The following is a 16,186-nucleotide window of genomic DNA, read 5'->3' on the forward strand; positions in this document are numbered from 1 at the left end:
ATAACTTCAATCATATGATGCAAAAAATTCCTTTTTGAAGTGGTTATACTTTAAAAAATACATTATATGATGATGTTAAAAGTTCTAAGGCTATAAATTAATGATTATCCTAGTGTCACCCTATACTCTAATAAGATGAAACTAAACAGGGAAAGGATTAGCTCAAAAACCAACAGTCTTCACTTTGCATTATATAATTAATTCATTCCTTGTTTAAAATTGTAAACTTCTGCCTCAATAATGAATTACTCAACAGGAATAATACACATTAGCCAAACCATGTAATAACTGAATTAGCAAATTAAGCTATTCAGACACTCAATGTCAAATGAAAAGTGATTAGCTGTGCACTCCAACTGGTGGTACCACAATTTCTACAATATCTTAATGTATCAGCAATATCAAAGCAATTATGTATAACCATTTTAATTAACAGACTCTGGAAATATTTCCAATTGAAAATGGTTTGCTTAGCAAAAGATAATTGGAGAAGCAAAGTTTATAGATTCTGATTTTATTCTCAGTATTTTTAAAATAGGCCTATGGACCAAGTGTTACATATATCAATAAAAAGCAGTTATATTCAAGGGAGTGCTTTCTTCCATACCCCTGGTTAAATTTAGCACAGGGTACAACTCAGGACTGGGGAACAATCTGGATATCAAACTGCACATCTAGGGGCTACTTTAGGTCAAAATAATCTTAATGAATCTTCTCTGAAAGAATCTGGACCAGAAAAGGATAAAAGTACAGGGGCTAAGGGGTAAAAATATTCCTGACAATCCTACTTCCTAAGAGTAAACATAAATATACATTTGCAAGAAATTATAAGCAAATAAATAGTCACAGTATGGCTAAGTCAACTATGGCTGTTGCATGTTCTAGCTCTAACCCTTAATCCATCTGACACCCTCACCTCAGGCCTTTCATTAGCTGTTAAATTATGAGGCCCATATCCACTTTTTTCAAATTCTTTTTCTATCCTTCCAGTCCCTATAGCCTTCAGCACAGATTGAGGTTTCAAACTCTGCTTGCTCTTTTTTGTAATCAAAACTAGGTCTTTGACAGACAAAATTAAGAGACATTATTTTCTGAAGCTTAAAAAAATCTTTGAAATCTCAGTTTAACCTTCTTTTAAAATCACTATAAAGGTAAAAACTGAAGGATTTGCTGGAATAGTTCACTAACTGATTAATGAATTTTTACATAAGTGGTATTTATATTTATCAAAAAACCAAGTTGATGATTATGATTATTTAATATTTCTGTAAATATTAAAGAAACCTACTGAGATAAAGAAAAATCTTGCCAAGCATTATTATAAGAATGTCTCTTTAACGTTAACCAAATGATTGTGAAACATGTAACTAATCTACCAAATCTGGCAAGCATTGTGTACCATAAAGAGACGCCTTTAACAGGTACCCAATTAAAAAATACTTTTTGAAAAGCTGAATTAGAAACCTCCATAGCAATTAATATGTCATACAAAATAGAGAAAATGAGTAAATACCTGAGCTGAAGTGGCTGTTTCCTGTAAATGACCACCAGCAACTGCTCCTTTGGAAGCTGCTAAAGGGACACTGTGCGTTTTGGGGGTTCCTGGAGTATCAGTCTTCTCATCTGTCCTATGTGACTGCCAGGCTTCCTTTCGATGATGAGATTCAGTAGCCTGCTGGTCTCCAAAAGCAGCCCAAGAGCAGCTATCTTTCTGTCCATCCTCAAAAGCATTCCAGTCTACAACCTGGCTAGGACCAGCTGAACTGAAGTCCGCAAAATCATCAGAGTCCTGAAAATCACTGCAGTCATCTTGAATATTTGGCACAGAATCAAAATCTCCAAACTCACCTTCTTGCCCAATTTTCAGTTCTGAAACAGGTTCAGTGCCTGTCCCAGTAGATTTTCTTGCCAAACTGCATCCCTCTGATAAACTATCAGAAGTTTGTTTTAGAACTGACTCAGTAAATATAATTTCCTCTGGGCAAGAGACAGCATTTGATTCCCCAAATTCTCCAAAGTCATCACCTGGTTCACTAAAATGTGGAAAGTGCTCTGAGGACTCTTCAAAAGTGACGTCACTCATTGAATCTTGTGTACCAGTAACAAAAGGTGGAGTCGTGCCACTGGCTGTGCCAAAGTCACCAAAATCATCCTCATTGGTATCGTTGCAAGTCACAAAGTCATTACTACTATCATCGTTTTTTACACTCATAGAATCATCCAAAACATTTTCTTCTGTAGGATCAATGCTGAGGCTTCGGGAATCAGTACACTTTCTACTTTCTTCTTTGGAAGAACCAACTTCATCATCAGCATCGTAAGTTTTAGTAGAATCCATGCATAGGTCAGCACGTTTAGAAGTAAATAAATCAAGTTTTTCCTCAGTTTTACATTGTTCTCTCCTACTGGCTTCTGAATTTTCAGCTGAGTCTACCAAACTCCAAGCCTTTGATTGAACACTTGAATTTAAAAATTCATCCTGTTGCAATGTTGGAAGGCTTTGTTTTTCACTGGTGAAAGCTCCATTACTCACCATGCTTATTTCTGAAACACAAACCTGATCCTCTCCAGCACTGTCTCCTTTATCGCCAATGCTTCTATCCAAGGACACTTCTTTTACAGAATTCAGTTCATTGACTCTATTAATTTTATTGTTTTCCTGAATGGTAAGTGCTTCTCTATCACTTAAAACTGCACACCCTATTTCTTCTAGTTGTATCCTTTCTTTTTTGGAAAATGTGGCAAAATCTGCAAATTCCTCCGCAGGACTAGGTGCAGAGTCTAAATTATACTCAGTACTGTGAGTGCTAAGAGGCTTTCGTCCTTTTGAATCAGCTACAGTGTCCAGATCATCTGTTCCCTGAGGATTTACAGTTTCCAATACTGCAAACCCATTTGTTAGAATCTCCAGACAAGGAGGCTTTTCACCATTGCAGCTCTCTAACTGCTTGTTTTGATGAACAACATTCATATCAGTTCTAAAATCTCCTGGAGAGAAACTTTCAGGTGTTCCAACATTCTGTCTCTGCTCCACTACTTTATTTAAATCTCTTGGACTTTCTATGCGATCAATGGAAGTATCTAAAGTTTTAGGTGAAATTATTTCTTTGCTGGTGGTAGAAAGTAAAATATCAGACTGTCCTTTCACAGAAGAAGAAAGTTCAGCAGTGATGTCCTTATCATTACCATTTTTGATGGACTTAAAGCTTGTAAGGCTATCTACATTTTCTGAGAAATCATGAATTGGCATAAAATGGTTTGAAGGTACAAACTCTTCCTTGGGATGAGTATAATCTGGTGTATCAAAATCAACAAACCCTACACCAGAAGGGCTAACTTCGGAAAACCCACCAAATTCCCCAAATTCATCATCATCCTCATCCTCAGCTCCATTGTCTAGTGGTGGTGGGGATGAAGAGTACATTCGAATGATGTCTGGCTCCATTGTTCAATTGCTTTCAAATAATTAATTTACACCTGAAAAAAAAAAGATTTTTTTTTTTAGGGAACTGATTACATAGAACAAAGTCTTTCAAAATTCTCTCAAAGAAACTTCAAAACTATGCAAATTTACAGTGCTCTGTTTTTTATCTTTTAAACTATTTTTATCTCAGGTGGGATTACACAGCTATAATATAATGGCAAAAAAAAAAAAAAGAAGAAAAACACTCTCTTCTAGTGTATGTTTCCACGGGCATTGGTAGTACATTACTGAATCTGGGGATTCCAGAAAATTTCAAATAAATACTTACAAAAGTATATGTACAAAAGTCTCTCTTGGGGCACTTGCTTGTTCTCTTAAGCTCTCTTTCCAGTTCATTGGGGACTCAGGGCTTGCCTTATGGATTTGTATGAGTTCTTTATAAATAAAAGACATGAAAATTTTATCTTTAATAATGGCTACGAATATTGATATTTTCCTCACTTTACTTTTCAATGTTTATTTCTGACCCAAGTTAATTTTTTTTCTTTTAATAGACTTTATTTTTTTAAATAAGTTTTAGGTTCACAGCAAAATTGAGCAGAAGGTACAGAGATTTCTCATATATCTCCTACCCCCATTCATGCATAGCCTCCTCTATTATGAACATCGTCCACCAGTGGTATATTTGTTACAATTGATGAACCTACACTGACACATCATTATTACCCAAAGTCCATAGTTCATATTAGGGTTCACTGTTGGTGCTGTACATTCTATGGATTTGGACAAATGCATAAAGACGTGTCCACCATTACAGTATCACACAAAATAATTTTACTGCCCTAAAAATCCTGTGTTCCACCTATTCTATTCATCCCTCCCTCTCCCCTGCCCTGGCAACCACTGGTCTTCTTACTGTCTCCATAGTTTTACTTTTTCCAGAATGTTGTATAATTGGAATCACAGAGTATGTAGCCTGTACACACTGTATGATTGGCTTCTTTCACTGAGCACTATGTATTTAAGGTTCTTCCTCCATATCTTTTCATGGCTCAATAGCTCTTTTTTCTTTTTTTGTACTGAATAATGTTCCACTGTCTGGATGTACCATAGTTTATTTAATTTTTTATAACTTTGAATTTTGAAATTGCTTAGGACTCATAAGAAGTTGCAAAAATAGTACAGAGAGTTCTCATGTATACTCCCACCCAGTTTCCCTCAATAAGAATACGGTAAACAACAATAGTACATGATCAAACCCTGAAACTGACATCAGTACAACCTATTAACTCAGCCACAGACCTTGTTTAGATTTCACCACTTTTTTTCTTTGTGTGTGTGTCTGTATAGCTTTATGAAATTGATCATATGTGCAGATTAGATTTCAGTAACTTGTCACTACAATTGGGGATTAGAACTGTTGCAAAAATAGTTCAATAATACTCATCAATATAAAGAAAGTCCCTTGTGTTATCCCTTAACAGTCATGCCCTTCCCTAAACCCTAACTGCTGGCAACCACTGATCTATTCTCCACCATTATAATTTTGCTATGTCAAGAGTGTTATCTAAATGGAATCATATAATATGTAATCCGTTGAAGTTGGCTTTTTCACTCAGCTTAATGCCCTCAAGATCCATCCATGTTGTTGCATGTGTCCACAGTTCATTCTTTTTTATTGCTAAGTAGTGTTCCATTATATAGATGTTGGATGTTATAGATGTTACCACAGTTTGTTTCTCCATTTACTCCATTCAAGTCATTTGGGTTATTTTCTGTATTTTACAATTACAAATAAAGCTGCTATGTACATTTGTGTACAGATTAACCTGTGAACATGAGCTCTCATTTCTTTAAGATGAATACCCAAGAGTGCAAATGCTGGGTCACATGGTAAGTGTGTGGTTAACTTTACAAGCCAAACTGTTTTCCCAAGTTAATTTTTAAGGGGTCAAATTGGTTAATTTTCCATTAGTAATTTTCTTCATTATTTTGCTATCATATAAGCTTAAAACTGAATAAATATTCACTTATTTTCTTCTACTTAGAGGGTTTTTTTACATTTAATTTTTAATACATCTACAATTTATTTTGGCATATGGTCTAAAGCAAGGGTCTAAGTGAATTTTTTTCTGACTAGCAATTATCATAATCCCATTTATTGAATAATCCTTCCCATGCCCACCAGTTTGATACCTTCTTTTTCTATATATTTAATTCTTAAATGAAATCTATGTCTGGGTTATTTTGGTCCTCTCTATTAAACAGTCAAAAGTGTCACAAGACAAACTTAACATTAAAAGCAAAGGGTAGATTAACATCAAAGTCCTAGAACAAAAACAGCCCATAGACAATGAATTGATACTTACTGCAATTCAGTTGTCCTTAGACACATAAGGAAAACGTTTACTACAAAATTCAACCAGTTTTGCAAGCTAACAACAACAAAACTTTCTTCCGACTCTCAGGATAAAATTTCATAAGATCTTCCAGTTTTACAGAGAAGGTACCTTAGAAACCACATAATTTAATTCAGAGATGAGGAAAATGAGGCCTACTGGTCAGCAACTTTACCAACAGTCAATACAGCTGGTTAATAGAGAATGGCTTCAGAATTTAGAAAAGATCTTTAGGTCAATGACTGGTCAGCTGCTGAGAGAAATAAGTGAGTCAAGAGAAAAAAACATTCCATTGTAACATATCTACTTTAAATTGTTTACCTATGAAATCAGCATTATAAAGAAGGAAATAACTGCTTTAGTGCTAAGACACCTTCTTTTCTGCTGATTTAAAGAGGAAAAAAAAAAACAGTAAAAGATACACATAAACCCTATTTTCTTCCCTTGTCTAGAGCACGAAATACCCCTTTTAATGCTGGCTGTACAGGGTCATTTGACCTCTGACAGTTTCCCTTTAATGATGAAGTTCCTAGTATTTAAAAATACTCTCCAATTGTTAATGAAAGTGTGGAGAAAGGGACACTTGTACACACATACTACTGGTGGGTGCATACATTGTTACAAGGCTTCCAGAAGGCAATCTGGCTATACTAAAAAATAAAAAGTTTTTAAAGTAAAACAAAATGCTCCAAAGGGATTACTTAAGCAAATTATGCTACATAGGATACTATGTACTCATTAATATCATAATTCCTTTTTTTTAATTTAAAAGCATTCATAATGATGGGAACATGTCAAAAGGACACAAAAACCAGCTTGAAGGGGTTACTGCTGTTTAAATCAGGGACAAATTGAGCATCAAAATAAAGATGATGATAGATTATAATTCACTAAATAAAATAATAAACTATCAGTCCTCATGGATATAAACATATAAGTGAAATAGACTGAAAATTAGATGAGGAACAAGTTACTGCATAGTTTCAAAATATCCCTACAACATACTTAATTACAAAGGGAACAAGTGTTAACTTTACCGTGGTGAAGCCTGACACTTAAGTGATCAAAGTAAACATCACTAGTAATGGGAATATCGAAATCATGCATCACCTGACAAGATGCAATGAGGACACAGACTCACTTCTGGAATATTGCTGCCAAAAATACATAGCCTGAATAAATTCATGAGGAAACTTCAGACAAATTCTAATTGAGAGAGAGTCTACAAAACAACTGGCCTATAATCTTCAAAAGTATTGATCAATGTCATGAAAGTTATGAAGAAATTGGAAAACTGTTCCAGACTGAAGATGACTGGAGAAATGACAAGTAAATATAACACCTGTTTCTCAACTGGCTCCCCTTTTTATAAAGGTCATTATTGGGATGACCGTGAAACTTGAAGAGCCCAAGAATTAGACAGCAGCAATACATTGATGCTAATTTCATGATTTTGATGGTAGTATTGTGGTTATATAAGAGAATGTCCTTGGTATACACTAAAATATTTGAAAGAGATGGGGCATCAGGTTGGCAACAGTCTCAAATTGTTCTGGAAAAAAATCTTATTTGTACTGAAACTGCAACTTATTTATAAGTTTGTGATCACTGCAAAATGAAAAAGATTAAAAGCATTCCAGGAGATTTATGTTTGCATTTAAAATATGCCTACTTTATAAAAAATGTGTTACTTATACAATAATAATGCTTTATTAAAAATTGTGGCAAGATAAGCATAACAAAATTTACCATTTTAACCATATAAGTGGAATCATACGGTATTTGTCCTTTTGTGACTGGCTTGTTTCACTTAGCATAATATCCTTAAGGTTCATACACGTTGTAGCATGAGTCAGAATTTCATCCTTTTTAAGGCTGAATATTATTCCATGGTATGTACATACTAACATTTGTCGACAGACGGATAGGTCGCTTCCACCTTTTGGCTATTGTGAATAACGCTGCCATGAATGTGAGTGTACAACATACCTTATTTTTAAAACTTTTTAGTTTGAAATAATAATAGATGAACAGAGTTGCAAAAATAGTAAAGTCTGTACACCCTTCACCCAGTTCCTCCTAATGGTGACATCTCAAATAGCTCTAGTACAATAGCAAAACTGGAAATGTTGGTATTACTATCAACTAGACTACAGACCTTACTCAGTTTTCACCATTTAAAAAAACCCAAAACACTTGCATTCATCTGTGTTTGTGTATAGTTCAATTTTATCCCACGTACAGACCTATGAAACTACCACTATCAAGAAACAGAACTGCCCCAACTCCCCTACCTCATTCCTGTCCCTGGGCAACCACTAATCTGTTCTCCATATCCATAGTTTTATCATTTCAAGAATGTTATGTGAATGGAATCATACAGCATGTACCCTTTTGAGGTTGACTTTTTTCACTCAATACAATGCCCTTAAGGTCCAATGTATGGTTATTACGTGCATCGGTAGGCCAATTATTTTTATTGTTGAGTAGTATTCCACTGTACAGATATACCAGTTTGTTCAACCACTGACCAACAGAAGGACATATGGGTTATTTCCTATACTTTCCTATTATAAATAGTATATATACTACATTAATAATATATACACTAATAGTATATTTAAATAGTATTTATAATAAAGATGCTAAGAGCATTTACGTACAGGTTTTTGTGTGAACATAAGTTCTTATTTCTCTGGGATAAATGCCCAAGAGTATAATCACTGGGTCCTAAGTTAGTGCATGTTTAGTTCTGTAAAAACTGCCAAACTATTTTCTAGAGTGCTGTATCATTTTATATTCTCATAATACTATATTTTAAAGAACCATCTGTGATGTTTAAGTAGAATCTGTTCATGGTTAATCTATTGCTTTTTCTAAAACTTTTTATTGTTTGAAAAATAAAATATTTTATTATTTCAAGGCTTATTTCAAACTCAGATGTTAAGGCAAATATAAAGATCTGAAATCGGGAACTTTGTAACCAATCCAACAACACAAAGTAGTTTTTCTTCCTGTCACACCCTGGCAAGGTACTCTCTTTCTCCTAGGTGCAACAGGCTCTATCAGCCCCCCACACTATGAACATTTCCACATTCCTCAAACCTGTGTCACCTATCGATGGGAAGAACATGGGCTGCACATTCCCCTTCAGCAGGTCTTGCTCTGGCCCAACTCACCCTTCAGAAACCTAAGAGAGTGCCACTGCTCACGAGTTTCAGCCAAGAATGCCAACCAGCCAGTGTGAAGGAGGCCTGAAATTTTTCAGAAAATTCTTCTGTGCCCAGGGCAATTCAGTAAAATTTGTTAACTGAAGTATATTTGTTCATTGTTAACTGAAGTATTATTTGTATAATGAATTTACATATTAAGTCTGACTTAGACAAATCTAACTTTTTTTTTTAACCACAGGAAAATATGGATTTTAAAGTAGCTATTTCTACTTAACAGAGAAAAGAAAAAAAGATAGATGAGCTACTTTAATACAGTGTCTGGCACACAACCACCTCAATAAATGTTTCTTCATCCTTAATGAACTACTTACACCACACACAAGGAGTCCTAATCAATCATCCAGTTTCTTTACAACCTGAACAAGCACTTGTACGTGTGTGTGTGTGTGTGTGTGTGTGTGTGTCTCTCTCTCTCTGCAGGGAAGGGGGTGTGCTCAACCTGCCATTTTTTTGTCTGCTTATTCCAAGACCTGTTAGAGGAGAGTAAACAAGTAATGGGGATATCCAGAAAAGATTCAAGTCATGGTATACACAAGGCTCTCATGACTGAGTAGTAATGGTAGTCCTAAAGGTAGTCAGAGCAGCCCTGTGCCAGAGTAGCAGCCAAGGTGACAGGGGATATAATGAGTGAAGGAGATTCAGTATTAATCTCTCACAAGAAGAGGAGCCACATTTGCTTAAGGAGTTCTAGCCTCAAGTCTGAAATAGTCTTAGAAAAAAAAGATGGTGAGTCTCTAGGCTGAAAGCTCTGGGGCTAAGTGGCAGGGAGGGCTTGACAAGGCAGAGGAATGAAGAGGGATTGGGCTATCATCTAAGACTATCTAAGCCATTTCAAAATAGTTTCTCAAGAAGGACAAAATTGGAGGATTTAACCTACCAGGTACCAAGCCTCGGTTTAAAGCTATATGGCCACATGATAACAAAGATGCCAATGCAGTGTGGGGGGGAAAGAACAACCTTTACAACAAATGGTGCTAGATCAACTGGGGGAAAAGGTCTTTGACTCTACCTAACATCTTACCCAAAAGCCAGCTCCATACAGACTGTAGGCCTCAATGTGAAAGGAAAAATAATCAACCTTCTAGGAGATAATTTAAGAGAATATTTGCATGACTTTAGGGAAGACAAGATGTTTTAAACAAGTAACAGAAAGCACTACTCATGTAAGAAAAAACTGATAAATTGGACTTAAGATTAAAAACTTCTGTCCATCAAAAGAACAACATTAAGAGAACAAAAAGGCAAGCCAATGCCTGGAAGAAGATATCTGCAATACATATAATTGTCAAAGACCTCATATCCAGAATATGCAAAAAATTCCTACAAATCAATGTGAGACGACCTAAAAGAAAAGTGGCCAAAATATTTAAACAAAAGAGTATTTCACAAAGGTGGATGTCCAAATGGTCAATAAGCATTTGAAAAGTCGTCAGGGAAATGCACATTAAAACCACAACAAGAAGGACTTCCCTGGTGGCGCAGTGGTTAAGAATCCACCTGCCAATGCAGGGGACACAGGTTTGAGCCCTGGTCTGGGAAAATCCCACATGCCGCAGAGCAACTAGGCCCGTGGGCCACAACTACTGAGCCTGGACGCTACAGTCTATGAGCTGCAACTACTGAGCCCGCACGCCACAACTACTGAAGCCCGTGCGCCCTAGAGCCAGCATGCCGCAACTACTGAGCCTACACACTGCAACTACTGAAGCCTGTGCACCCTAGGGGCCGTGTGTTGCAACTACTAAGCCTGCGGGCTGCAACTACTGAAGCCCACACGCCTAGAGCCCATGCTCTGCAACGAGAGAAGCCACCACAATAAGAAGCCCATGCACCACAATGAAGAGTACCCCCCTACTCGCCACAACTATAGAAAGCCTGCATGCAGCAATGAAGACCCAATGCAGCCAAAATAAAGAAACAAACAAAAAAAACACACCACAAAACACAACTACACACCCACCAGAATGGCTAAAATTAGAACAATTTAAACTATAGCCACTGATGGCAAAGATGTGGAGCAACTGGGATTCTCTTTGGAAGTATCTACTAAAACTATACCCCACATATATATATATATGCACTAAAAGACATGCACAAGACTCATGACAACTTAACTGAAAATAACCCAAATGTCCATCAACAGGTGAATGGTTAAGATAAACCATGGTATAGACAAACACGGCAATGAAAAGAACTATTACTATATGCAACAACATGGATGACTATCACAGACATAATGTATAAAAGAAACCAGATAAATACACACAAAATACACACTGTATAAGTCCACTTCTATGAACTTCAAAACAGGCAAAACTAATCTATGGTGGTAATTCAGAAGAGTGGTTATTTATAGGGAGGGGGTAGAGTACTGACTGGAAGGGGCATAAAAGAGCCTGTTGGATGCTAATAGAGATAATGTTATTATCTCTTGACCTGGGTAGTAGTTACACAGGCACATACTTTTGTAAAAATTCACCCCACTGTACACTTACGGTTTGTGTGCTTTGCTTTGTGTATGCTATACGTCAAAAAGTGTTTCTCAGAAAATCAACATACTTAGATTAACAGCAGCTATGTTACAAGTGAATGAATATATGATCAGAGTTAAAAATATACCATTCTATAAAAAAAAAGTGCTTGTTTAACCTTGCCTTATTCTGGGATTTAAGGCTATATATGTATGCCTCAAGAGGTAGTATGGTATGGGGGAAAGATGTTGGATCTGGAGTTTGGCAGATCCTAGGTTCAGATTCCGGTTTCCCCGTTTACTATGTTTGTTAGTTTGCCCTCTATGAGCTTCAGTTTCCTATCTATAAAAAGGGGCTAGCAGTCCCTACCTTTCAATACTGTTATGAGTATTAAAGATAACAGACCTTAAGTACCTGGCACATTCTGTGCAGTCAATAAGTTATAAACTATCATCACATTTGAACTTGCACCAAGTCTGTGGCTCAAATCATAGTCTACCATTAACAAAATCTAAGCCAATGTTTGCTTAGTTGGCACAAACATTCACATGACTCTGCATATACTTTTATAGGTCACTGAAAGAATAAATCATTAAAGAAAACTATTACTAACCACATTAAAGATACATGAAGTTGACTTTACTTCTAATTTCTATAACCAATCCCTAGAAAATAGGAAACAATGCCCAAGGTTAAAAGACTGAGACCGTATCCTCTGAACCAACTCAAGGGACCAATAGTAGTCTGTTAAAAGATGGAGGTTTTGAAGTGGAACAGGCCAAGGCAACCCAGAAGGTCTCACCAGTAGTACCCTGAATTATACGGCTGTGGATACTTTCAAGTTAGAGGAACGACCACAAGAAGAAAAGCTTCTAAGAAGGTGCCTGGTTGGATTAGGATTCCACATATTCCTCTAAGAGAGAGTTAATCCTCGACCAACCCTCTACCCTCCATCATCCACACAAAGTGTTAACTACCCCAAAGATCCCTGGGCTCACATTTGGTGATAGTGGTGGGGTCTCTAAGAGGCCCTCTAGGAATCTCCCAGAATCAAACATTGAGAGTTCCTTCCAGAGAAGCTAAAAACCCACCAGAGAGAAATTCCCATCTTTTACAGGACATCAGCCCAGCTTTATCAATGTGTACATCAACTTTCAAGGCCAGATAGTACTTCTAGATGATACAATCCAGCTTTACTAAGGACCCTTCGCTCCAAACTTATTTTTATAGGGACTGGGACAGAAGTGGGTGGTGGTGGTGAAGAACACAAGCAGAAAGGTTAGTGGTAAGAAAAGGGAGAAGAAAGACTAACAATTGTATCTGAAGTTATGTTACTGATTTAGGTAGTACAAACCACACTAACAAGGCTTATTTAATGAAACACATACACAGACACACAAAATCACAAAATCACTACCTTTTTACCACAATATGTTTGAGGTTTATAATTAATCATTTGTTAAATCATTTGGGTGAATGAAAAAAAATCTGTATTTTCTTTAGAAAAATGAATGAAAATATTACATAAGCAAATAACATCAATTTGCATTACAAATGTTGCCTGCTACTGCAGTAGTTCAAATTATTCAAATCTTTACTGTAATATCCTCATGGGAGTTTTAAGATACTATCACTATCAAAATGCACTGTAAATGAATCCGCCCTGCCCATATTCCTGCTTAAGAGTCGTCTTGTCATAAAGAAACAAAAGGGAAAGCCCTTCTTCTAAGCCATATGAAGATTTAAATTTAGTTAACTTTTTGGTTTTCAATACATCTAAAGATGACTGGAATATGATGTCACAAAAGTTTTCATGCCTCTAATATTTAGAATCTACGAAAGGATAATATTTTTTCTCTTTTTGAGTGCTTTGTCCTCAGCATATTAGCTCACTCACGGCTAACAAAAAAAAGAGAGCCCCTAAAAATAAAAGCTTTTTAGTAAAGAATTGAGAAAGATGGTGTTGTTTGTTTTTAGGACTATCATCCTCCCATCAACATAGGCTACAAACTTTAAGGCTACTTAATCACATTCCCACAATCTCAAAGCTGAGCATTTTTCAGATTTCAGAATTTCTTAGAACTTGACAATTTAAAAACAAAAACCCAAGATACCACTGACATCAACTGTATCAATAATATGCAATATTATTTAAAATATCTTTTAAATAAATAGTATATTCCACATACTTTAATTCTCTGCTTCCATCAATAACAATATTAATATTTATTGGGCGCTAACTATGTGTCTATACTATGTGAAAAGCACTTGTGAATTATCTCATTTATTCCTCACACTATAGTATGAGGTAGGAATGATTATCTTCATTTTACACATGAAGAAATAAAAGCTTAAAGAGGTTAAATAATTCCTCACAGTAGTATAACTAGTAAGTCAGTCACAAGCTAATAAAAATATCTGAAGAATGTTCTATCGCAGAAATAATTGACATCCAATATTAGAATTACAAGAATCTTCCCTAAAAGTTTTCTGAAACTTCCACAACAATTTGGAAGGAGAAAAAAAGGTGCTTACGAGCTAAGATGAAGAAAGTATAATTAGGCTTCCCTGGTGGTGCAGTGGTTAAGAATCCTCCTGCAATGCAGTGGTTAAGAATCCTCCTGCAACCCGGGACACAGGTTTGAACCCGGGTCCGGGAAGATCCCACATGCTGTGGAGCAACAAAGCCCGTGCGCCACAACTACTGAGCCTGCACTCTAGAGCCCGCGAGCCACAACTGCTGAAGGCCGCGCCTAGAGCCCGTGCTCCGCAACAAGAGAAGCCACTGCAATGAGAAGCCCGCACACGATAACGAAGAATAGCCCCTGCTCTCGGCAACAAAGACCCAATGCAGCCCCCACCTAAAAAAAAAGAAAAAGTATAACCAACAAAAATGCCAAGAAGTGAATTTGTTTCAATATTAATGTACATAGTGGTAAAAACATGGTAAACAATGAAAATAAACAGCAAAATATCTTTATACCTAAGTTGACCACCCTCAAAAGGCCAGACTGCCAAAAGTGACAACCAAATTATGTCTTCCCTGGTTTCAATATAAGGATGAGTCACAAAAGTACAAATACACTATATATAAGGTAAATGACAATGTGAGCAGCAGCACATATTCACTCTTCAATGAGTGTTGCTAAACAGCAATAAAAGTTATTACTTTACAGAAGCTGGTTTTCAAAAATTCCTAAGAAAGAGCTTTTCTTTCATTGTATATTTTAACCTTCTATGCAAATCCATAAGGTATTTTACTTATTTGTACAGTTTCACAGTAAAACTTGAAGATAAATAAAAACATTAGAAACTGTTTTACCTTTAACTTGTAATATCAACTGACCATATTTGAGAGTTTACTAGCTATTTTTCCCAGAAGGTACTTCAACTTGAAATTGAATAAATGACACTGGATAACTGTTGATAAAAAGGCAATGAAACAGAAGCAGCAATGAGGGCAAATGCATTAGCCCTCAGAAAACCATTTTTTCCCTTAGTACCCTCTGCTCTTACATAGCTGCAGAATAAATTAGCCACGCTAAATTTCCACCCTAATATCCCTGAAACTTTACATTGAAAATAGAATCTAAAAGCAGAAACTACTTCAATTTCATGCCCCTTCACTAAAACCTTGCTTACATCCACAGTATTGTCTACAGATAATCCCTTCTGTTTTCTTTCTCAACTGCTTGCTCAGGGGCCTTCTGTTTTCTTTCTCAACTGCTTGCTCAGGGGCCTCTTTTGAATTTCTCTATTACTACTGATGCTTTCTCATCAGCCTGTCAATGTTCAAGAATCTTCCACCCTCAAACAAATCAGAGTAAATCAAAACAAATCCCTCCCTTCTGTGCCCTTATAGCTCACCTCCTCCTCACCACCAAGCTTCTTGAAAGGGCCCTGTCTATTTGCTATCTCTACTTCCTAACCTCCTATACTCACTCCTCAGCCCAGCACATCTGGCTTCACCCTACCACTCCACTGAAACTGCTCTTCCAAGAGGGACTTTACTTGAGCTCAAAAGACTAGAAAGGTTGTGCAGGCACAGGCCTCTTTTGTTGACCACTGCATCCTCAGGGCCTGGCTCACAGCAGGAACTGAATGCACTACTTTTGTTCTTGCTGGGGCATTTGGTCCACCGACCCTCTTGAGCTGCCACCTCCTCCATGCCCTCGCTGGATTTCTTATAATCCTAGCTCTGGTCTCCTCGTGCTCACCCAAAGAAGTTAGGAAATACCTGAAGTTAGGAAATACCTAAGTTCAATCAAGGTAAGTAAGTGTGATCTGAGAGAGGGTGGTCTGAAATACAACACACGTGAAAGAAAACAAATCCAATCATTTTGCTGCAACCTGTCTGAGGAAAGAATGTGTGGAGAGGAACAGTACTCACATGCAGCTATGGGAAAAAAACAGCCAAAGGACAAAAATTTGTTTGTGTGGGTTTTTTTTTTTTGTTGTTGTTGTTGTTTTGCGGCACGTGGGCCTCTCACTGTTGTGGCCTCTCCCGTTGCGGAGCACAGGCTCCGGACGCGCAGGCTCAGCGGCCATGGCTCACGGGCCCAGCCGCTCTGCGGCATGTGGGATCTTCCCAGACTGGGGCACGAATCCGTGTCCCCTGCATCAGCAGGCGGACTCTCAACCACTGCACCACCAGGGAAG

General features: G+C 37.0%; 1 protein-coding gene across 6 annotated transcripts in view; it reads right to left on the minus strand.

The window, feature by feature from the left end:
- AFTPH (aftiphilin) overlaps positions 1 to 16,186 on the minus strand; it is a 64,248-nt gene that overhangs the window by 33,777 nt on the left and 14,285 nt on the right. For 5 of the 6 annotated variants that reach the window (XR_009544031.1, XM_060168745.1, XM_060168743.1 and 2 more), the window contains exon 2: positions 1,514 to 3,477. Coding sequence is in view for 5 of the 6 variants with exons in the window: in XM_060168745.1 (XP_060024728.1) it covers positions 1,514 to 3,445 (1,932 nt within the window). In the remaining variant the exon portion in view is untranslated. Of the gene's footprint in view, positions 1 to 1,513; positions 3,478 to 3,752; positions 3,859 to 16,186 lie in introns of all 6 variants that reach the window. The other variant, XM_060168742.1, reaches the window with a different exon arrangement.

The sequence above is a fragment of the Lagenorhynchus albirostris genome, chromosome 13 (assembly GCF_949774975.1).
Source record: "Lagenorhynchus albirostris chromosome 13, mLagAlb1.1, whole genome shotgun sequence".
Taxonomy (NCBI): Eukaryota; Metazoa; Chordata; class Mammalia; order Artiodactyla; family Delphinidae; genus Lagenorhynchus; species Lagenorhynchus albirostris.